This window comes from Sus scrofa, chromosome 1, assembly GCF_054392235.1.
Source record: "Sus scrofa isolate SSC_HxYL_T2T_F1_AM1 chromosome 1, Sscrofa_HxYL_maternal_Yorkshire_Landrace_v2.0, whole genome shotgun sequence".
Classification (NCBI taxonomy): domain Eukaryota; kingdom Metazoa; phylum Chordata; class Mammalia; order Artiodactyla; family Suidae; genus Sus; species Sus scrofa.
In genome coordinates, this window is record NC_139383.1 from 42,876,306 (window position 1) to 42,900,976 (window position 24,671).

General features: G+C 36.0%; 1 protein-coding gene across 4 annotated transcripts in view; it reads left to right on the plus strand.

Annotated features, from left to right (window-relative positions):
- MAN1A1 (mannosidase alpha class 1A member 1) overlaps positions 1–24,671 on the plus strand; it is a 166,365-nt gene that overhangs the window by 126,422 nt on the left and 15,272 nt on the right. For 2 of the 4 annotated variants that reach the window (XM_021082358.2, NM_213885.1), the window contains 3 exon segments: positions 11,551–11,674; positions 13,535–13,628; positions 19,595–19,710. In XM_021082358.2, the coding sequence (XP_020938017.2) occupies positions 11,551–11,674; positions 13,535–13,628; positions 19,595–19,710 (334 nt within the window). 4 annotated transcript variants of the gene reach the window in all.

The window sequence follows — 24,671 nt, forward strand, 5'->3', positions numbered from 1 at the left end:
TCTACTTGTAGGATTTCATCCTAGAGACCTACTCATGAATGTGCAACATTGTTTATAATAGCAAAATTTAAGACCAAAGAAAAATGATTAAGTCATTGTACACCCACACACTGGAATACTATTCAGTTATAAGGGGGTAAAGCACCAAGATACTTAACTCTTTTATGAAACACGGTGTATAGTAATATGTATACTTCCATTTTTATCTTAAAATTTTGTCTAGTGACCATGGACTAGGAAATTCTGAAAGAAATTTTAGCAAAGTACTGATGGTGTTTACTCTGAGATATAATAGTAGGATCTAGAATATGAGGCAGATTTGTTTCCACTACATATTCTTTTGTATGTTTTCAGTTTTTTGCCATGTCAATGTTATTTTCATAATTTTTAAGTAATTTCAGAAAGGGCATTGCAAAACAAAAGTTCCTCAAATTGAATAAATTAATCTTTATTTTTAAAAAAGCTATAAAAGGAAAAATTAAAATGATCCAGTTTGGCTTTGTCCTTATAAATGATGGTTGTTATAGCAAAATCTGAAAGACAGAGCTCAAGCTTTTTTTTATCATGCATGCCCCTACTTCAGTCTTTTGATCTTCTTAAATGGTGCCAGTACCCACGTAAGCTACTGAAGCCAAAAACTAGAAATCACCCTTGATTCTGGACTTCCCTCATCCCCAAATCCAGTTCTTTCTCCAGACACAGCCTGAATCCCCCCACATCTGTCCGTCTTCACTGTTAGCATCTAGTCCAGGCCACCATCTGCTTCTTGCCTGGAAACTTGTTTGCTTGTTTACCTTCAGTGTTCTTCTCACACAGTCCTTTCTTACCACAATGTCCAGAATGAACTTTACTAATGCAAATCAGATTTCATTGCCTCCTATTTAAAACCCTAGAGTGAGTTCCCATTGCACTTAAATAAATCAAACACCTGCTCTGGCCTGCTGGGCCTGGAGGATCTGTCCCTTTATCAGCTCTCCACTGTCCCTGCCACTACAGTCCCCTCAGGATTGTCTTTCAGGCTCTGTTTTCACACTTTGCAGTCATGCCCTACCTTGGAGCACTTGCAGGAACCATTCCTAGGTCCTCACTGACAGGTTTGTTTTTATCTGGTGGTCTCAGCTTGAAAATCTCCTCTTCAACATGATTTTTCCAACAAACCCATCTAAAGAAGTTCCCCGTCGGACTCTGTCACATCATCCTGTTTGATTTTCTTCGTGCTTACCATTAATGATAATTGTGCAAGTTTTCACATTGGCATCCTCCTATTAACTGAAGTAGGTAATCTTAAATTCCAAAAAAGTACATGTTCCCTTTGAACCCCAGAGAGCATTTTCATTTTGAATGGGGGAGGGGAGGAAAACCCATAAACATTGTTATTGTTCTTAAATTGGCATTCCTGGAACAAGACACTCATCGGAGCTGTAAGATTTATTTGGTACCAAGAGTAGCCCCAATCCACATAACTCTGAGTTCATTGCTTTATTTCACAATAGCTCATTTCACTCCAGATCTATCTGGAAAGTGTGGTCTTACTTATTCCAGTATAGTTTGTCCTAAGTCCAACCTCTCCCCTCTCATTGTAGGTTCCTCTGTCTCTCAGAGATTCTTTTCGTATCATCATCAAACCTTATCCTCAGTGGGTTAAGAAGAGCAGTGTTTGGGGCCTAATTATTACATAAAATTCTCTGAGCCAGCATTTTGCACTGAACCGTAAATGAAATATAAAGGCCAAACTCCACTAGCAGAGGTAAAGAAGGAAGTTTTGTTTTGTTTTGTTTTGTTTCTCTCTCTCTCTTATAGGTAAAATGAGATAGTTATTATTTCTAATTTCAAAAGACGATTTTGATACTTTCATATTAGCGGTTTATAATGTTTTCTAATAAAGGTTACCAAAAACTCCATTTTTGTGTGTCAGCACTCATTTATCTGAGTATTGTTATCTGAGTATTTCCTTAATGGTAAGATAAGAATGATTATATTGTCTCAAAGTACTATACCCTTGTATTCATTTAGGCATTTTGCAAGGCTAACACACACTAAATAAAGACTTTTAAAAAGTTAGTTATGTTTGTCAACACTCATATTTTGGTTATTCACTAGGAAATAGGTAGTTTTACTATGAAAGTTCCCCCAACCATTTACGTAGTATTTTGAAACATTTTTTAATGTTCATACCGACTTCAGGAAGCTACCAAAAAGTACAACCATGCAAATGACCTATTTTGATTATTCTGACCTTGTAAAATTGTTAGGGTTAGTTATATTTTTTAGTATTTTTTCCTATAATATAAAGAACCTTAATTCCTGAAAATATACAAACATGTAAGGTAAAGCTAAGCATAAATTGAAAGTGTCAATACATGTAAAATACTTTAAGTCATAAACCTTGCTTAGAGTACTTCCTGAATTTTATGGAAAAAAATGTGAATTACAATAATATTAGGGCTTTGTTGCTGAAATCTATAAACTTACCAATCATCAAGTTATGGCACCTACTATGTGAATGTCTCTTTGAAGGGGTGGTGGTGGTAAGAGAAACAATTATATCTCCACCTTTGGATCTTATCATCCAGTTAGATGAATTTAAGCATGTGGAAAGTTAAATAACAGAGAAGACGTCACAAGGCAGCATATAGCTAATTATACACAGATGATCCTTTCACACTGACTATATTTTATATAAGGATGAGAGTGGGAGCCAAAACAGAACAGACATTGATTTCATCGTGTGGTAGTTCAATGTTCTGCTGAGGACACTTGTCTCTATTGTGGAGTTTTCTTCAACAATGTATTCACCTCTTTAGTCTTTATTCCCCATTCTCCTCTTTATTCTTCTGTCATGATTTTTCCCAATCTTTATGTTTTTAAAAGTTTAGTTGCCCTACTGTTTCATAACACAGTTTCCCCCAGCCTTGGAACCATACGTTGTAGGCAGAAGGCAGGAAAATGAGAATGCAGTAGCTCGGTAGCTTTATTCTCCGGCATCTGTTCAGAGTAATCCCTGAATCTGTTTGTTCTTCCCACAAGCTATGCACACATTTTTGTTTGCGTGATACTTCTTATATAAAAAATGAAAAACTAAGAAAAGCTACCCTTTTAAATGATAAGATGGTTTAACTATCTAGTTTCTTTTGGCTGGTTGTATTTCCGTTAGGTAGTAAGAGTAACATCTTAATTTACATAGCTTAAAAGAATGCACTAGTTATTAGCCTTGATTTTCTAGATATCTATTTTCTTGAACTTTCTTGCTAATTCATCACTGGGAATTCAAATAGCATTAGTAACACTTATTAATTCAGCATGTATTTTACTGATCCTGCCTTAAAAACAATTTTTTTGGAGTTCCCGCTGTGGCACAGTGGATTAAGAATCCAACTGCAGTGGCGGGTCGCTGTGGAAGTGCAGGTTTGATCCCTGCCTGGTAGAGTAGGTTAAAGGATCTGGCATTGCTGCAGCTGTGGCATAGGTCACGTCTGTGGTTCAGATTCAGTCCCTGGCCCAGGATCTCCCATATCCCATTAGTGCAGCCCTAAAAAGAATATTATATTGCTGACCTTAAGTTATAATGATAACTAAATTATTAAGCATTAGGGAATGAATCTTTCCCAATTACTCCCAAGTAGTTTAATATCTGGAAAAAAACCTATAGTCACTATCTGCTGAACTTGGTAATAAGATACCAATGTATTTATACCAGGCCTGAAGTGCACTTTCTTTTATAAAAATTTAATTAGACTCACTTGTGCCCTAAAGACCTCTGGGGAACACCCCTAGGAAGAACCGAAACATACCCAAGTGCCTGAACAAAAACTGCAGTGTGTTGCAATTGATACCCCAAGCCTCCAAATTTCAGAGCAGACTATCTTGATTAAAAAAGCCTTAGCATGTATTTTAAAGCATTTGATGTTTGCTTTGCACAGCACCTGGCACATAGTAAGCACTCAATAGATTATGGTTGACTAGCTGAATGACTCAGTCTTACTTGCTGAGTTTGGCAAGATGTTCCCCAAAGTGCTTATTTTTTACTCTGTTGAACAAAATCACTTAATATTTTCCTTTTACATCTCTGAATTTCTGCCAAAAACTAACATTAGTTTTGGTGTAATTGACAGTGAGCTGCTCTTTCCAATCGTAATTGCTCCACAGCTTCAACTGTATCTTAAGATCAGTGGTGCCAGACTTTTAGCTTTCATGGACCAAGTAAAATTTCCCCAATTATTGAGAAACTGGCCTTAGGTTGCCAGCATTTTTATTTCATAAAAAAAAAAAAGGATATCAAGAGAAAAGAGAAAAGCCTCAAAACAAAACAAAAACTACCTACTATCATTATTTCATTTAAAAAGAAACAGATAAGAAACATTACAAAAATATGCAAGACATGGATTCAGAATATTAAATTGAATCAAATTTAGCCTTCATAAAATTTACCACTATGTCCTTATTTTCTTCATTTTGCCCCATCTCAAAATCACAACCTCAGACTCCCTCATATTTGTGCTAGTAAACTGTGTGATCAGCCCAATTAGTATGTTTTTCTTAAATTGGCTTGAAGAGAGCAGGTATATGGTGACACTAATGGAAAATTATATTATTTAGATATGAGTTAGGGGTAGGAGCCAATAATGAAACCCTTTCACTATTGTTTTTGTTTTCAATTTTATTAAGTGAAGCATGTATTAAGCACTCCTCTTTTTTGGCAGTACCCTAGACTTGGGGATTAAAGCAGAATCTGTGTTTCTGAGGATCTTAGAATCTAGTAGAAAGGAGAAATCCTGGCCACTCTGGTTATGGAAAGAGACTCTAGTATAACATTTGGAGAATAAAAAGCCTGAAGTCTGTCCTGAGTTCGTTTAGCTTGATCCATACATGACCCATAGACCCAGAAAATGAAAGGCCCACATAGAGGTGAATAAACAAAGCCAAATTTGACCATAGTCTTGGGTCTTAAGTAATGTCTTGGAATGATGTTATGTGTTAAAACTCTTATAATAGTAGGGTAAACAAATCTAAAATCAAAAGGAGGGGAATGTCTGACAAGCTATTATTAGTGAATTACCATTCTGAAGACGGACTGTTACCATGCTTCTATTCAATCTTGAAGTTTATTTAGAAAACTATCAGTATATAAATCTGTCTGTAACTCCCTTTCCTCCAATTTTAAAGGACTTAATGTTATGATTTACAACAAATGGATCTGAGTTATCCCAAGGGTTCTAGAGACTACCAAATGTGGTGGGATATCATAGGCCCACTTAGTAAGGAGGAATTACTGTAAACAGTGGACATTTTTGCCTCCAATACACATTCCCAAATCCATCCTCATTATCAGTTTAGACAATTCAACTAACATCTTCCAGCTGGAATTGATGTATACATTTTTATGTAAAAATAAGTTAGAATTATAAAAGATCTAGACATATCACTAAATTGTTTTTAAAAATAAAAAATAAATTAGCTTTGGTGTTCATCAGTAGCATATATTTAATTAAATTAGGATATACCTTTCAGTCAGAGTTCCCTGGTGGTTTAGCAGATTAAGGATCCAGCATTGTCAAAAATAAATAAATAAAGAATATATCCATTCAGTCAGATATTATGCACTCAACAGTAAGGATGTATGATGATTGATGTGGGAACTGCCCATGTAAAATATAATGTATATTTAAAATGACAGGTAGAATATGATTTTTTAATACAATAACGTAAATGTACATGCATGCCCACACATCCTCAGTGCACTGAAATCTTTCTCATCAGGGCTACCTTTCATGGTGTTCCCAGACCTAATGATAGACTATCCTAGTTTGCCCAATGACTGGGCAGAAACTACATTCAACTTTTTCTCAGTCCGTTGAAAGTGGTTAGCAAGGAGGTCTTTACCCAAAGGGCAGCTGGAAAGCAGAATTTTAGCATCTTTGGACCTTAGAAGCAGGTTATTTAAGGAATTAGAGAGGACTTATCATCTCAGTTTTTGTATCTCCTACTCTCTCTTCTAATCCAAGACAGTCAAATGCAAGGAGAGCAGTATTGAGTGTGAGAATGAATTAAAATAATATTCAGTTTTAATTCTGTTAAAACTACTCACAGAATGGTGCAAGATATGGATAATTTTAAAACATTATATTTATTTAGACCCTTGGTTAAAAAATATATATATAAAAATTTTTTGGAAATAACCCACATGCCACTGTTCAGAAGCAGTTAAGTTTTGGATTATGAATTAATTCAGTCAAATGGCTGCCCCTTATTAGCCAACTTTTCCAATGGGAATGCCCTCAGAGGAATAGTTCTTTGCAGCCAAAATTCCTGTGCATGAACTACAGTAGAGTCTTGACTTAGAATGCTAGTCTCTGCAATTGTTAATCCAAGTCTTTAATGAGGTCTTAGACCACAAACTTGAAAGATCGACTCTGTGAACCTTTTCAGGATGGAAGCATGTGTAATAAATGAAGCTGAAACTGCTTAATCTCAAAATCAGTTAGCTTTGGGAATGTAGGTAAATGAAACGACCATCATGAAATTCCTAATTATTTTTTCCTCATTTGTGCTAAAATCCAAAAGGAATATTTTTGGATTATCTCCTTTTTTGAATTAAATATCCCTGTGTGCCTCCGTTTGCAACATAAGTAAAGTTTTACCTTGGTATGTAGAATGTGGGGACTTTTTTTCTTCCAAAATTTGTTAACTCCATAGTCTCAAGGAATAATCTGTATTCTAGACTATGACTTCGAAGGGAGTTTATTTACTGATTAGCTAATCAGAAATTATTCAAACCAGAATCCTCAATAAATTCTTTTCTTTTCTTTTTTTTGTTTGTTTGTTTGTTTTTGTTTTTTAGGGCTGCACCTGCAGCATGTAGAAGTTCCCAGGCCAGGGGATGAATCGGAGCTGCAGCTGCCAGCCACAGCCACAGCCACAGCCACAGCCACAGCCACAGCCACAGCAATGCGGGATCCAAGCCGCGTCTGAGACCTACCCCACAGCTCACAGCAGCGCTGGATCCTTAGCCCACTGAGTGAAGCCATGGATTGAACCCATATCCTCATGGATACTGGTTGTGTTCACTTCCTCCTCGCCACAACAGAACTCCCAAGACATTTCTTTATTGGCCCATTTTTCCATTTTGCAAAGAACAAACAGCAAGGAAGAGTAAATTGAAAGCTATAGCTAATCAAGACTTTAGGATTATTTAATGTTTTGTTTACATATTCATCTGGCATTTTTTTTAGAATTTTTTCAGTTCTGTAAATTATTTGTTGCATTTGACTATAATAAGTAGCCAGATGTATATATTTCAGATTGTATCTGAGAAGTAACTATAAAATGCATATAATTTTAGGTACCTAGATTTAAGATTATTTTGAAGGGATAAGCCATCAATCCAGAACAACCCTCCAGCTACTTGATTCATTATAAGCTCTAGCAAAAGAGTTAGCAGCTCTCCTATGGGATTCAGACGTGAGTAGAATAGCATCATTTGTACTGTGCTTCCTTTCTCTGGCGCTGTTAACCATTCCCAGGAGGGAGAAGGGAAAACATATAATGCCCATTGCTTATCAGAGTTATGAGTTCAGTAAATAATTATACCTTCTTGCTTTTGACTGCAGGAGAATGAGGAAGTATATTACCATTGCTAATAAACCACATTCAGATTACATTCTCTACAGCAACAAAATAGTATTCCACATTTTTAAAGAATCAGAGCAACTCAGTTTTTTTAAAAAGACATGTTTCTAATTGCACTTGCCATAATCAGTTATTTTCTGATGTGATGTTTCATTTTCAAAGAATTTTTACCTTTATACAATACTGAAATTTTATATTAATATAAAAGTTGGAACACATGTATTAAAAAATACTCTAAAATGGAAGAACTGGAGATTAGAGGAAATAAATAAATGAAATTAGGGTGATAACAAAGTTTGAAGTTCTAGTCCAGGATTCTTTGAACCAAACACTTGGCAGCTTCCCAAATCATGTTAATTGCCTTTTTATGTATACATTTCCATATTCTGAGTCATCATTTTGGCTTAAAATGCAGTCATTACAACAAGATTGGCAGTATTTAGATATTCTTCCCTTTCATGCCTGCCTTATGGAACTTATAGTTTCTGAATACAAACTGTTCTTTGATCTTTAAAATATTTTTATAAAATACTATTAGTGCTTATAAAATAAATAAAGATGAAATAAAGAACCATGATTGCCTTTAAAACACTGTGATAACAGAACTAAAGTTAAAGATGTTTTAAACCCCCTATGCTTTCAGATGAAATTCATTTTGACGCAGAGGTTTGAAAAGCTTAGCTTTTGCTCTCATTGGATGCCCAGGGCACCCTGACTCCCTGACCAAGAGAGCAGTATCTTTATGGACTCATTTCCCTTTATCACAAACCCACCACTTTGGTGCCAAATGCCCACTGTCCATATATGTTATTTTACAGATTAGAGCCATATAAATATAAATAGGTGTTTCGGGGGCTCATAGAATTTAGAGACGAAAAAGATCTTAGAAATCATTCTGCGAGGGACCAAAACTTGGTTCTGACTCAGTGCACATTTACTGTGCAGGTAGGCAGCTGTTTCCCTGACACACTCATATTTCAGCTATGAAGGCCTGTGGTGCGTGCCGTGTGCTCTCCAGGCCAATCTCCATGTCTTTATAGCTTTGCCCAGGAAAAGGCAACTGACCTTATTTAATATCCAGATATAAGGATGCCCTATCTGATTTCTTGAAACATTTCCCTGACTTAGATTTAGGAGCCAGTATAACCACTGGTCTTATAACTTTACTGAAAAAAAAAAAAAAAGTTAATGCTATAGGTTAAAAGAAGGGTAACCATCCTTTCATATAAACATATGTGTATTTAAAACCCAGCTTCCTTAGATGCAAACTATTGCCTTTGGAATGGATAAGCAATGAGATCCTGCTATATAGCACTGGGAACTCTGTCTAGTCACTTATGATGGAGCATGATGGAGGATAATGTGAGAAAAAGAATGTATTTATGTATGTGTGACTGGGTCACTTTGCTGTACAGTAGAAAATTGACAGAATGCTGTAAACCAAATATAATGGAAAAAATAAAAATCATTTAAAAAAATTAGAAAAAGCCAGCTTCCATTCTGTTCACGTGATGTATCTTTTGTTAGTGCTTTTAATTGTCCCTATATATTTAGTGATATAGTGCTGTTTTCTCCTGATATGCATGTGTGCAAAGGTGGAGAAAGAAAACATATGTATAACTCTTTTTAAATCTTCATTTCTTTAACATATCAAGGATTTTTCAGTATACCTCTCGTTTTCTCTTGTTTAGCCATGTCGATAGCAGAGAAAAATGCCTCCATTCAAGAGTAATTTGAATTTTATTTAGTTCATGTACTGCTTGAGTTTTGCATCTGAGTGTGCCACCACACCCTCTGATACTCGGAACTTGAAAGGAACCAGTCCCTGAAGATCTGGAAACTGGGCTGGGTTCCTCAACATGCTGGCCTCTTCCTTCTCCAGGATGAAGTCATCATTTTCTCTTGCGATGACTGTGGCTTGTTGATGACGATATTGTGGCTTGTTTTTCATAGTTCCTCTAGAACATGGAAATGTGTAGTTTTGCTTAATAGGTTTATTGACTTTGGTCAGTGAAGGAATGGTTGGAATAAAAAAAGACTATGTCATGACAGCAAATTAATGACCAATTACTATGTGCATTTGCCATATGTTAATAAAATTTGAAAGTAGCTGTTCATCCTATTTGGATGACTGGCTATTCCTTTTATATAAGCCAACCGTGAAAATAAAAACTGACTCTCAGTCCCAGAAGTTAATAAATGTAAGGCATTTTCTAAAATAAATGAATATGTGGTTTTCAGATCTCTCCCTTTTACTTCTGTTTACTTTTTATTAGGTTTACTATAAATCTGTGTTTGGGAACAAAATCTAGATTTTGCTTTGAAAAGAAACAAAGAATAAGAGAGAGGCAGCCTACAATGTCCAATGCTAGTTGTCCTCGTCGTTTTCTTTTTTCATCAGTGTCCTCAGCCACCCGGTGGCAGAAGCAATGACAAAACTGGAAGAGTTTACCCAAGATCGTGAACACATAAAATGAAAAACAAAGAGGGTGGAAAACCTGGGGGACACCAAGAGCAGTATGTCAATGGGACCAACTTAGAAATAGAGGAAAGTGAGAAATCCACAAGCCTCCAAGATGTGGCTTCAACTTAACCTTGCAGCCTTCCTTCCAGCTGCCTCCCCTTCCCTCCTCTCCACTCACCAGTGCCAGGAGCTACTTCTGGTTCCTGGCTAGCCCTTTTGCTGTGTGTCTCTCCAGGTCCAGATTCTCCCTCTCTCCATTCCTCCCTCACTACTTCTTACTTACCCTTGAAGAATCAACTCAGGACTCTCCTTGAAGAAGCCAGTGATCCCTACCACATTGGACTGCATGTCCTGGCCCTAGATACTCAGAGAACACTTCACACGTTTAACTTGCCTTACTGTATGTGATTGGAATTATTTGTGCTTTGGTCTTTCTGTCCCATTATACTATAAGGTCTTTAAGAAAAGAGTGGCTTATTCATTATAAGCATCTTTGTAACCCCATGCCCTGTATAGTACCTAGCAAATAGTAGGCATGCAATAAATGTGAGTCTGAATGAAAACCAAAATGTGGGTTTTCAGCTTTTGGAAAGGAATTTGGTCAGGAGAGCCATTGACTTTATTCTTTATTTGAATTATCACCTATGTGTGACATCTTAAGTAGCTCTCCAGAAATAAACTGTACCCAAGGGTATGACTGACCATATCTCAAGACCCACTTTATGTGTATTTGTGTCTGTGTATGTTTAGGATTAACTCTTTTTAACAAGCATTTTACTGAGATGAGCCATGAGGCAATAATTTTTTAAACCAATGTCTTTGACCTCTCTCAGATTTGAATTACATAATGTTGTTGAAATTCTTGAACATAGATTAAATAGGTCATGGAATACATGAATGCCTTAGAAAATAGGTAAAATTGTGTGAGGGGGAACCTAAGAAAATAAGTCTAGTAAATGGGGGAAATTTTTGAGGTAGGGTGGAGTGAGTATGTAACTAATGCATCTTTGAAATATATCTTATACCCAAAAATGTCACATCTAATGTAAAGGTCTATGAGAGTCCATGGATTCTTGGTCTAAAATTAATTAAAATGTTAAAAAATTGGATTTGGAGTATCATGGGGGTATTTGGTCTGATTTTGTTGTATATTCTGCTAGGAAGGAGCATATATCTCTATATGGCACCTGTACCTTCTAAAATATTTGTTCATCAACAGCAAGCACATAATAACTTCTTTCTGACTTAAGTCAAATGTAATTTTCAATTTGGAGATAGGCATCAAAGCCTGAAACCAGTAGCCAGAGAAAACAACTCTTGATATTTTTGAAATATACCGAGTGAACTATTCGCTGAGGTGCCATTATTCAATAAGCTGTCTCTTTCACTTCTAGTATTTAGAGCTGCAAAAAAATGCAATCAGTCTGACCCATAACTCTTTACTCTCTTCTCTTCTTTAGTGGGATTGGAAGGAATTGGCCATGGGCCTCTGGAGGCAGCAGTATTTTGGCAGAATTTGGAACTCTGCATTTGGAATTTATACACTTGAGCTACTTATCAGGAAACCCCTTCTTTGCTGAAAAGGTGAGATTCTCTAATATACCTTGCATTGCAAAAAAGTACTTGTGAGAAATAATATCCTCTCTGGGGAGATATAATAGTATGGGATGCGGAAAAGAAGAACCAAGTTTAATGTAGCCCTTCATGAAGTTGTATTACATGATGCAGCATTTCATTTAACCAAGCAGTAAACCCATTCTTCGCCTAGCACCATTCTAACTCAGTGAGAGAGGGCTGGGCTTGCAGTCTGGTTCTCTACACCTCAAGCAAATAACTTAACCTCCCTGAATTTTTTCCCATATATATAGTGTCATGTGAACTATATGAACCACGTATATTAAAGACTTTTTAAACTCAAAATTCATGTTCACCCCACCACTCTGCCCTTAGCTTTCACCCCACTTTTTAGCTCCCCTTTCAGCAGAATTCCTTGGCAGAGTTGTCCGTGTTTGTTATCTGCTCTCCCACAACCTTGAACACTTTCCAGCCAGGCTTTTCTCCCAGCCGTACCAGTGAGCGCCCTCTTGCCAGACTCATCCATCACTCATACCTCCCCGTCTTCCTGGCCCTCGTGGCACTTGATGCACTTGATCACTTCCTTTCAGGAGGCATCGTCTGCACTAGGCCGCAGACACACAATAATCCCCCAGGTTGCTTCCCTTCAAAGGGCGCCCCTTCTCCATCCTGTTGCATCACCCTCATGATCCCAACCTAAAACATAGGAAAGCCCCAGGATTCACACCTCGGCCTCTTCTTTTTGCATTCACTCTATATTATTTCATCCAATCTCACACCTTTACATACCTTCTATTGACTGTTGACTCCATATTTGTAGTGTGAGTCCCAACTTGTCCCTGAACTCCAGGCTCTATATCCCAGTAGCTGTTCAACATTTCCACTGAGAAGTCTATCAGACAGCCCCCAGTTAAAATGCCTCGGCATAACCCCCAGACCTGCTTCTCCTCCAGTCTTCACTCTCCAGGTCAGTGATACCTCAGTTCACCCAGTGGCTCAGACCAAAAACCTTCACGTAATCCTGGTTCCTCTCCTTGGCAACCCTCAGGTCCAATCCATTAAGAATTCCTTTGTATCCTGGTACCCGTGCTGCCACTCTGGCCCAAGGCTCCAGCATCTCTGACCTGGACTGTGCAGTAGCCATCTGACGACACTTTCTCTCTTATCTCCTCAGTCTCACTGGTCCTGGAAAAGCACAAGTTTTCAGTGGTTTTGCATCCCACCCAGAATGGAACACGCTTGCAATATGGTCTGTGAGGCCTGCGAGATGTGGGCCCCGGCTATCGCTCTGCTCTCTGACATTCTCCTCTTTGCTTCCTCACCTCCAGCCTCAGTGGTCTTGCCAAACCTACTCTCTTCTCAGGGCTTTTTGGTTCTTGCTCCTCCTTCTGCCCAGGTGCTTTTCCTCCATTGTTCTGTGTGACTTGTTCCTTCATTCCTTTGAATGTTTGCTCACTCTCCCAGCAACCTCCCCCGCCACCCTGACTAACATAGAACATCACCACCCAACATCATTCCCTATCACATGACCTTTCTATATATTTTTCATAGCATGGATTACCACCTGACACACTTATTTATTAGCCATCTCATTCAGATACAAATTCCAAGTGGGTAATGACTTTAGTTATCCACTGATACATCCTTCGTCCCTTATACGGTGTCTGGCATATGGTAGGTTGGTGTAACTGTGTTCCCTTACTGTTATTATTTTTATAAGCTGGTCGTGACTGTCTTTATCTATAATTCTGTATCATTTAAATCAACTTTTTCTTTTTATAACATGGAAATATGTAATCAAGACAGAGAAGAATGGCACCAAAATTGTTTTTTCAGGTTTTCATAGTAACATTTCATTTTCTATTGTAGGTAATGAATATTCGAAAAGTGCTAAACAACCTGGAAAAACCACAAGGCCTTTATCCTAACTATCTGAATCCTAATAGTGGACAGTGGGGTCAATGTAAGTCAAAAGTTAAGCCTTGTTTTAGCTCTTTACATACCCAGGACTGTTGCTGTAACAGAGAGAAATCACAAATCTCAGTTGAAGGATCTTTGGAAAAGGGAAAAGCTTCCTTTAATGACTAGGTGTCTGTCATAAGACAGACCATAAATGTGACCAGGGGAACTAGATTGTTTATTTTGCATGCATAACTGTAAGCATGATGAATGACCTGTGAGCATTTCTTTTCTTTTTTTTTTTTTTTTTTTTTTGGTCTTTTCAGGGCCACACTCATGGCATATGGAGGTTCCCAGGCTAGGGGTCTAATTGGAGCTGTAGCCGCTGGCCTACAACACAGCCACAGAAATCCAGGATCCAAGCCTCACCTGTGACCTACACCACAGCCCACGACAACGCCCGATCCTTAACCCATAATTGAGGCCAGGAATCAAATCCACGTCCTCATGGATGCTAGTCAGATTTTTTTCCACTGAACCACGACGGGAACTCCCTGTGAGCATATTTAAAGCTGTGAATCAGAAAGGGAAGATCTGGTAGTGTGGGGGTATTAGCCTGTAACAAACTGGTTATGTAGATAGAGGGGAAAATCATTCCTTTGTGCTAATGACTAGCAAGGTTTGCCCAGAGTAGCTAGTTCATTCTACTTCATTTTTCTCTCTCTGCATGGCTGCAAGATGAGAGAAGAGCCTGAATCTTTAAGGGTTGAGAAATTGGAAGAGCAAACCAAGTCTTTTCTCTAGTTAATTTTAAGCAAGCAGACAAAGGTTTCTTGCCAGCAGAGCTCCTTTGGTCATAGGAGGAAGTACTGCACTAAAAGCTCTCACTTTAGATACTTAGGGACTCTGACCAGGGTATAAAGATTCAGAATAGTTGAATGAAACGTTCTCAAGCTGTTTTGGAAGAAAAAAAGTGGTAGATTAAGCAGCAACTGAGAGCAATGAAGATACCAAGGGGGGATGTCTAGTTGTGCCAAGTGTGTTAGCAACGCCTTGAACTTATTCTCTAATTTGAGGTTTTTCTTTATATTTAAATACGATATTCTTAGATGATTATATCTCACTGTTACTTTAAAAGTACTTTTTTTAAAGACTATTTTAGTGAAAAAAAAATGTGGTGAAATCTATGTCTGTGTGTTAGTAATTTCTATAGAAAGCCTCGCATTGAAACCATAACCCCATAATCAAGGTTGTCACTTAACCTAAGTGTGGTCTACAGATCACTAGATGTTGCCTCAGACCTCTCAGGGGATCTACAAAAATCAAAGCTATTTTTATAATAATATTAAGACTCTCTTCTTTTTTTTTACTGTGTTGACATTTGCAGTTACATTGCCAAAGCAATGGTGGGTAAAACTGCTAAAGGCCAGAGTGAGAGCCATGGCAGGGACACCAAATAGTACTAACAGCAAACACACCTCAAAAGCATTGCACGTTTATAGCAGTAAATCCAATATCAACATAAAGCAAACCACACAAATTTTTTCTTATTTCCCAGTGCATATAAAATGTACATTTACACTATCCTGTAGTCTATTAAGTGTTCAATAATATCATGTCTTTAAAAAGTACATAATTTAAAAATACTTTATTGCTAAAAAATGTTAACCTATTTACTGAACCTTCAGCAAGTCGTAGTAAGAGATCACTGATCACAAATCACTGTAAAAATATAATAATAATGAAAAAGTTAGAAATATTGCAAAAATTACCAAACTGTGACACAGAGACACAAAGTGAGCAAATACTGTTGAAAAAAAATGATGCTGATAGAGTTACTCGATGCAGGGTTGCCGCAAACTTTCAATTTGTAAGAAATGCAGTATCTGCAAAGTGCAATACACTGAAGGTCAATAAAACAAGATATGCCCATGGTCCTATCCTTCACTGCAGATAACAACAACAAATAAAAAAATACAGTTTTACTCATGAATGCTTTTAATGAAGCAAAAGAATTTACTTAGTCTGGTAAACCTCCATCTTTGAGTACACATCATTGTTACATTCTGTATGATGAAATGGAAAGGACACAAAGCACTTCTACTGCATGATGAAAAAAATAGTGCTTGCCTCATAGAAAAGCACTTGTGTGATTGTTTGGGTTGCAAGCTGAACTAGCTGCATATTGTTTCATGGGTCACCATTTTTACTTGAAAGAGTTACTGTAGAAGACAAACTCTGATTATTCACACTTGGGTAATTGGTAGGCATGATTGCAAAAATGAGTGTGTTGCTTCAAGGAAAACTGACAGTATCTGTGCCAAAGATAAAACTTGAGCTTCTAAATGAAAATTAGAATTTTGAAAAACTTGCATATGCCACCGTAAGCTTAATGTCTTTCACCAATACTAAAGGACTTTCTGCTGAGATTGGTGGTGATATTAACAAATACGGTTTTTTGGATATTGTACAATCAAATGTGTCAACATCTGCAAGATCTGCATAATTCAACAAACCAATATTTTCCAAATGACCAATACCTGCTGTTACAAAATTATGTGTGAGAAAAAGTACATTAGAAGTTCAAGATGGCCCAATGGATTTTATTTTTTGATTTTTTAATGATTTATATTTTTTCCATTATACTTGGTTTACAGTATTCTGTCAATTTTCTACTGTACATCAGTGACCCAGTCTCTCTGTCTCTCTGTCTCTCTGTCTCTCTGTCTCTCTCTCTCTCTCTCTCTCTCTCTCACACACATACACACACACACACACACACACACACACATTCTTTTTCTCACATTATGCTCCATCATGCTCCATTGCAAGTGACTAGATATAGTTCCCAGTGCTATACAGCAGGCTCTCATTGCTTTTCCAGTACAAATGCAGTAGTTTGCATCTCTTAACCCCAGATTCCCAGTCCATCCCACTCCCCCACCATCATAGTACAAACATTGATTAATGTGGTTTCTAATTCCACATAGCAACTGTTAGAAAACTTTAACCACTCGTCAAGTTTTGTTGTACCACCAAAGAAAAATTATCCACAATTATCTGAAAAGACTATTAAAATACTTTTCCCTTTCCAACTGTATAAATGTGTGAGACTGAATTTTTTTCATGTATTTCAGCCAGAACAACATATAGCAACAGATTGAACATAGAGCAGATATAGAAATCTAGTTGTCTTCTAGTACAGCAAACATTAAAGAGACTTGCAAAAATATGAAATGGTGTCACTGTTCTCACTAACCACTTTTGTAAAATATAACATGTTTTTATGAAAAAACTATAATGAACATAATGGGTTTTTACTTTAAATAAAATATTTTAAATTCTGTTTTAATTTCCAATATAGTAAATATTGATAGATATTACATAAACAAGTTCTTTAGGGTGCTTATTCATTTTTAAGAGTGCGAAAGTATGCTGAGGCTAAAAAGTATTCAGCCCACTAGAGTATTGGGGATAAAACAGAACCTGAATAGCTTTCTAAGTGCAAGATAATTAGATATGATTCTTGAAAAGAACAAGCATTTTCCTCCTTCTCACAAAAGGTTTCAAAAGCTAAAGAAACGTCTCTATCATTTACTGTTTTCTTCTTGCCATTTAGGAATTAGAGGTCACTATGAAAAGGGACAAAAAGAGTCATTTGTTCTGGACCATCCCAGTTTCACCTTCTGGGTCACCAATATGCTATGTATCTGGCCCTGCTTCCCGGTACAAAGGGCCCTTTATAATTGGATTGCTTATGGGCCAGTTTCCTGATGGAAAAACAAATAGGGTTCATGAGTCCCCTGTCTGTTTTCCCTTACCCCAGCATGTGTCCCAGCCACAGGAAGGTACACTTATTTTCTTATTCTTTAATCAAGGTCTGCTTGGCCATATCCAGGTCTCAACTTTGCTATTTCCTCAGCCCTTTTTCTGCTCTTTTAAGTCTATCAAAACCCAGCTCAATCACCCTTTCTTCTAGGTGACCTTCTTCAAGACCTGGTTGGAAATTATTAGGACCTGCTCCGCCTCTACTCACCTGCTTCTTCTACCCTGTCCCAACACATTGGGTACTTTCCTATCACAATCCTTTTCCTAATGATTAATATACATACCCATCTTCCTAAGGATCCAAAGCATCTGAGGACAGCGACTCTGTCTTAGTCACATTTGTTAACCCAGAACGTAGTTTACTTACTTAAGTTTTGTGAATAGTTGTGTAGTCTGTGTCCATTCTGATCCTTTCTGCCTCTGCTTTTAATAATGGTTCTGTTTTTTCTCTTTGAACAATTTGTATCCTACTCCTCAATTGGGGCTGAGAGGCAGCATCCGGTCCTGGTCACTGATAATATCTTGTTACTGTTGAGGCCACATGTAGGCTTCTGTGTCTATAAACAGAGCAATTAGCATGCTTCTTTGATTAACATAACAACACTAATGTATATGGCGATACTTGTATCACTGGGGGATTGCTTTGAGGACAGAAGTTCAGATTCAGAGGAAGTCTATAAAATATTTAAAAAGGGATGATATTGAGTATTTGATCCTTTTTATCTTGATCCTTTTGCTATTTACTTTTTCTCTTTTTAAGTATTAGAAATCCTTCTAAGGGACCTACTCCTATCAAAAGAAATGAATGAATTACCCCCTTTATAGAAGAACCTAATATTTGAGTGGCTATGGTACCTGTTACATTTAGAGCATTTGGGAAGAAGAATACCATGTATCTTCTTTCCAGAAGTAGACAGTCCTTTCCTACTGATAAAATCAGGCGTGTTCTCTCTTACATCCACTAAGATATTTACATAGGAGTTTGTTGCCAACAGAAATAGTCATCCAGACGTGGGAGAAACTTAGTGAGTGATATGCTAAATTATCAAAAAAAACTCTCTTTGTTTTTCCTCTATCTTCCTTCATGTTTCTTTCTTTTGATTTTTTCCAAATATGAAAATTACATAGGTAAGAAATAAGAAAATAGAAAACTTAGGAATATTAATTAAAACAAATGTGGAAACCCTTTTCCTCTTTTTAAAATCACCAAATGCCAAAACTTGCCTCTTCTGCCATTATAGAATCATAACCCAAGGGGAAAGAAAATGAAGCTGCTTCTGGCTGTTAGTTTTCAACTCTCATTGCTTTAACTCTAAAGGACATGTCTGGATCGTGGCCATCATTTCCTATTACTTCATTTAGTCCCTGTTATTTTGACAGTAACTGGACAGTGATTTGCTTTACTATGCATCACTTGCATTTGTCTCCTGCAATCATGTTTATAACAACGGGGCTTATTATTGATGAGATAGTACTTAGTCTATTTAGTTGGTAAATGTCAGAGGTTTCTTTAGGAAATTGTAAAGGTCACTTCAAACTTCTATTTTAATAATCAGCCTTATAATTATAAAAATACTAATTTTACATTAAAATTAAAAGTATAATTCTGGACTTTCTGCAAAAGAAAATCACATATTTACTTTAAAATGCAGCCCTTCTAGGCTTAATAGATGTATTCCTTATTAAGATTGACTTAAAAGAATTCTGCTTTGTTCATCAGTTATTTACTGAGTACCTACTAGGTATGAGATACTTTTTAGGGGCTGATGGGGACTGAGAAACATAGTCGGTCTGGTCCCTGCCCTCCTGGAACATAGTCCTGTGGAGGAGACAGAAAAAAAATTCACCATTTTTAAAAGTACACAATTGGTAGACATGTGCTATCAGAAAGTGAGTGTATTGTCAGAAAACCTGGTGGGCAGTCAGTGAAGGCTTCTTTGGAGATACAATGTTTGATTCAAATATGAAATATGAGTAAGAATCATAAAACAATGGGGAAGAGAGTCAGGGAGTGCACTCCAGGCAGAGAGAACAATGCCTTTAGAATCCCTGAGGTGGGAAGGGAAGAGATTTGTTGGAATTTAAATGTAATATTGAGTTGCAGTTGACATAGGGTTTTGCATCCTAGTTACTAATGTGATTTTACTGTATTATCTGAATTACAGTCTAAATCAACTAAAATTCATTTTCCTCTCTTTGCAGATCATGTATCAGTAGGAGGACTTGGAGACAGCTTTTATGAATATTTGCTAAAGGCATGGTTAATGTCTGACAAGACAGATCTAGAAGCTAAGAAGATGTATTTTGATGCTATTAAGGTAAACCCCAATATAAATCATCTTTACCCCTCAGCTAACTTATAACTTGCATATTAATCAAGTTTTAATGAAAAAAATGGAATACTACATGAGTGGGTTACAAAATATTTCCAGTTAGAGTTCAATGTGTGCTAATATAATTATAGCAATAATCATACATGATATGTTTAGTTCTAATAAAGCAGTTAAAAGTTTTCCTCATGATTTAAACCTCAGTTAGGATTCACATATATGAATAATAGGTATTTTTTCTTCAACAAGTATGAATTTCCTGTTAGAGTCACAAGTGGAATTATGGAGAGATAAGAATCCTGAATTTGTATTCTAAAAATTGACTAAGTTAAGACTGCCCAAGATTACGGAAATCCTAATGGCTACTTCCATTTTAAGTAAACTCATCTCCAGAGAGAGAGGGGCAGTTATTTTCAAATAAAAATCTGAACTAGTCAAAATAATACTTAAGGGAAGAATATTAATAGTTTTCAAAGATCCTTTATGATGGAGAGGAATGAGAGGGAACAAATATTTGTTGAATTAACTGTTGTGCACTAAGTACTATGTTAGGTAGATACTTCATAAAATGTGTTTATTTCCTTACAATAGTTCAACTGCAATATAGTTGATTATGATACTATGTTAGTTTCAGGTTATTATATAGTGATTTGACATTTGTATATGTTACAAAATATCACTGTGAACCTAGTAATCATCTGTCCCCATATAAATTTATTACAATATTATTGACATGTTCCTTATGTTGTATATTGCATCCCTGTGGCTTATTTATTTTATAAGTGGAGGTTTGTACTTATTAATCACCTTTACCTATTTCCTCGCCCCCATCCCCCTTCCCTCTGGCAACCACCCATTTGTTCTCTGTATCTATGAGTCTGTTTTCATTTTGTTTTGTATTTATTTGTTTTGTCTTTTAGATTCCACAAGTAAGTGAGATCATATGGTATTTGACTTTAACTTACTTCACATAATGTAATACCCTCTAGATCAAACCATGTTGTTGCAAATAGCAGGATTTCATTTTATGACTGTGTAATATTCCACTGTACACAGACACACACACGCATGCACGCACGCACGCACGCATATACACCCACATCTTCTTTATCTATCAATAAACACGTAGGTAGCTTCCCTATCTTAGCTACTGAAAAAATGCAGTAATGAATATGCGAGTGCATATATCTTTCCGGATTAGTGGTTTTTACTTCAGATAAATACCCTGAAGGGGAGGCAGGTATTTATCCGAAGTGGAATTGCTAGATCATATGGCATTTCTATAGTGGCTGTACCAATTTATAATCCCAAAATAGTGCACAAGGATTCTCTTTTCTTTATATCCCCACCAACACTTGTTATTTGTTGTCTCCTTGATGAGAACCATTCTGATAGATGTGAGGTGCTGCCTCATTATGGTGTTAATTTGCATTTTCCTAATGCTGAGTGATATTGAGCATCTTTTCACGTGTTGGTTGGCAATCTCTGTCTTCTGTCTTCTTTGGAAAACTGTCTATTCAAGTCCTCTGTCCATCGTTTAATTGTGTTATTTGTTGAGTTATATGAAATATTTGTGTATTTTGGATCTTAATCCCTTATCAGATACATTTGTGAATATCTTCTTCCATTTAGTAGGATGCCTTTTCATTTTTTTCTTAGTTTCCTTCACTATGCAAAAGCTTTTTAGTTTGGTATAGTCCCATGTGTTTATTTTTCATTTTGTTTTCTTTCCCCAAAGAGACAGATTCCACCCCCCCAAAAAAATATTGCTAATACCAGTGTCAAAACAATGCACTGCCAATGGTTTCTTCTAGTTTTATGGTTTCAGTTCTTAAACTTAAGTCTTTAATCCATTTTGAGTTTTTATTTTTATATATGGCATGAAAAAAAGATTCTTCTCTTGCATGTAGCTATCCAGTTTTCCCATCATCATTTACTGAAGAGATTATATTTTCCTCATTATTTCTTCTTGCCTCCTTTCTCATAGCTTAATTGACAATAAAAGAATGCATTTATTTCCAAGCTCTATATTCTTTTCCATTGATCTGTATGTCTGTTTTTGTACTGTAGCTTTGTAGTATAATTTGAAATCAGTAAGCATGATATCACCAGATTTGTTCTTCCTTCTCAAGATTGTTTTGGTCATTTGGGATCTTCTGTGGTTCTATATAAATTTTAGAATTATTTGTTCTGGTTCTGTTTAAACTGCCTTTGGTATTTTGACAGGGATTGCATTGACTCTGTAGATTGCCTTGGGTAGTGTGATCATTTTAGCAGTATTCTTACAATCCATGAGCATGTTATGTCTAATCATTTGTGTTGTCTGTGATTTCTTTCATTGATGTCCTATACTTTAAAAAGTATAAGTATTTTACCTCTTTGGTTAGATTTATTACTAGGTAGTTTACTCTTTTTAATGCAATTGTAAATGGAATTGTTTAATTAATTCCTCTTTCTGATAGTTTGTTATTAGTGTAGAGCAATGAAACATACCTGTATATTTACTTTGTATCCTGAAACTTTACTGAATTCATTTATTAGTTCTAATAGCTTTTGGTAGTATTTTAGGATTTTTCTGTATAAAGTGTCATGTCTAGATCTTAGTTTCATTGATATTTTCTGTTGGCATTTTTAGTCTCTTTTATTTATTTCTACTCTGAACTTTATGATTTCTTTCCTTCTACTAGCTTTTGGTTTTGTTTGTCCTTCTTTCTGTAGTTGCTTTAGGTGTAAGATAAAGGTTTTTCTTGTTTCCTGAAGTAAGCTTGTATTGCTAAAAACAAACCTCTTAGAGCGGTTTTTGCTGTGTCCTCTAGATTTTAGATCATTGTGACTCCATTTTCATTTGTCTCTTAGGTATTTTTTTATTTTTTTTATTTTTTTTATTTTATTTTTTATTTTTTTAGGGTTGTTATCTTTTTTTTTTTTTTTTTTTTTTTTTTTTTTTTTTTTTATTTTCCCACTGTACAGCAAGGGGGTCAGGTTATCCTTACATGTATACATTGCAGTTACAGTTTTTTCCCCCACCCTTTCTTCTGTTGCAACATGAGTATCTAGACATAGTTCTCAATGCTATTCAGCAGAATCTCCTTGTAAATCTATTCTAAGTTGTGTCTGATAAGCCCAAGCTCCCGATCCCTCCCACTCCCTCCCCCTCCCATCAGGCAGCCACAAGTCTCTTCTCCAAGTCCATGATTTTCTTTTCTGAGGAGATGTTCATTTGTGCTGGATATTAGATTCCAGTTATAAGTGATATCGTATGATATTTGTCTTTGTCTTTCTGGCTCATTTCACTCAGTATGAGATTCTCTAGTTCCATCCATGTTGCTGCAAATGGCATTATGTCATTCTTTTTATGGCTGAGTAGTATTCCATTGTGTATATATACCACATCTTCCAAATTATTTTTTTATTTTTTTTATTTATTTATTTGATTTTTTCAATGATCCATTGGTTGTTTAGAGTGTGTTATTTAGCCTCCTCATGTTGTGTGTTTTTTGCAGTTTGTTTCCTTGTAATTCATTTCTGGTCTCATAGCATTATGACCAGAAAAGAAGCTTGATATGATTTCAGTTTTCTTAAATTATCTATCCTGGCAGTGTTCTATATACACTTGAAAATAATGTGTAATCTGCTGCTTTGAGATGGAAGGTTTTATATGGTCTAATGTGTCATTTAAGGCCTATGTTTCTTTATTGATTTTCTATCTGGATGATCTGTCTATTGATATAAGTGGAGTGCTACAGTCCCTTAATATTATTATGTTACCATTAATTTCTCTCTTATATCTGTTACTATTTTCTTTATGTATTTAGGTGCTCTTATGTTTGAAAAATGCATATTTATAATCGTTATATCTTCATCTTGAATTGATCCCTTGGTCATTATGTAATGTCCTTCTTTGTCTCTTTTTACAGTCTTTCTTTCAAGTTTATTTTGTGTGATATAAACAGCTTCCAGCTTTCTTTCCATTTCCATTTGCATGGAATAACCTTTTCTATCCCGTTTTTAGTCTGTATGTGCCTTTAGGTCTAAAATGAGTCTCTTATAAGCAGAATATGTATATAGTTCTTGTGTTTTCATCCATTCAGCTACCTTATGTATTTTAATAAGAGCACTTAGTCCATTTACACTTAAAAGAATCATCATAGGTATGTGCTTGTTGCCTTTTGTTAATTGTTTTCTCATTGTTTTGTAGTTCTTTTTTGTTTCCTTATTATTTTTATCTCGTGCTTTGATGTTATTTTAGTTTTGTGCTAGATTGTGTGTGTGTGTATCTATTATAGGCTTTTGATTTGTAGGTATAGAATGTCATTCATATGCATATGATTACTTTAAGTTGATAATCTCTTAAGTTAGAGTGCATTCTAACCACTTTACATTTTTACCTCCCCCACTACATGTAATATTTTTGATATGATATTTTACATCTTTTTGTCTTGTGCATCCCTACTACTTATTATAGATATAGACTATTCTACTGCTTTTGTGTTTTAAGCTTCCTACTAGTTTTATGTGTTTGATTGACTACCTTTACTATATGTTTGTCTTTACCAGTGAGATTTTTTTTCCTTCCATAATTTTCATGTTTACAGTTGTGGCCATTCTTTTCTGCTTTGGGAAGTCTCTTTAACATTCCTTATAAAGCCAGTTTAGTGGTGCTGAACTCTTTCAGATTTTTTTTTTTTTGTAAAGTCTTTGTCTTTTAGATCTGAATGATAATATTGATAGGTACAGTATTCTTGGTTATAGGCTTTTTCCCTTTCATCATTTTAGATATATTATGCCTTACCCTTCTGGTCTGCAGTGTTTCTGCTGAAGAGTTAGCTGATAGTCTCCTTTCCTAGTGATTTTTTTTTTTTTTTTTTGCCATTTTATTTAGGATGCATCTTGGTGTGGACTTCTTTGGGCATGTCTTGTTTGGTTCTTTCTGTACTTCCTGGAGTTGG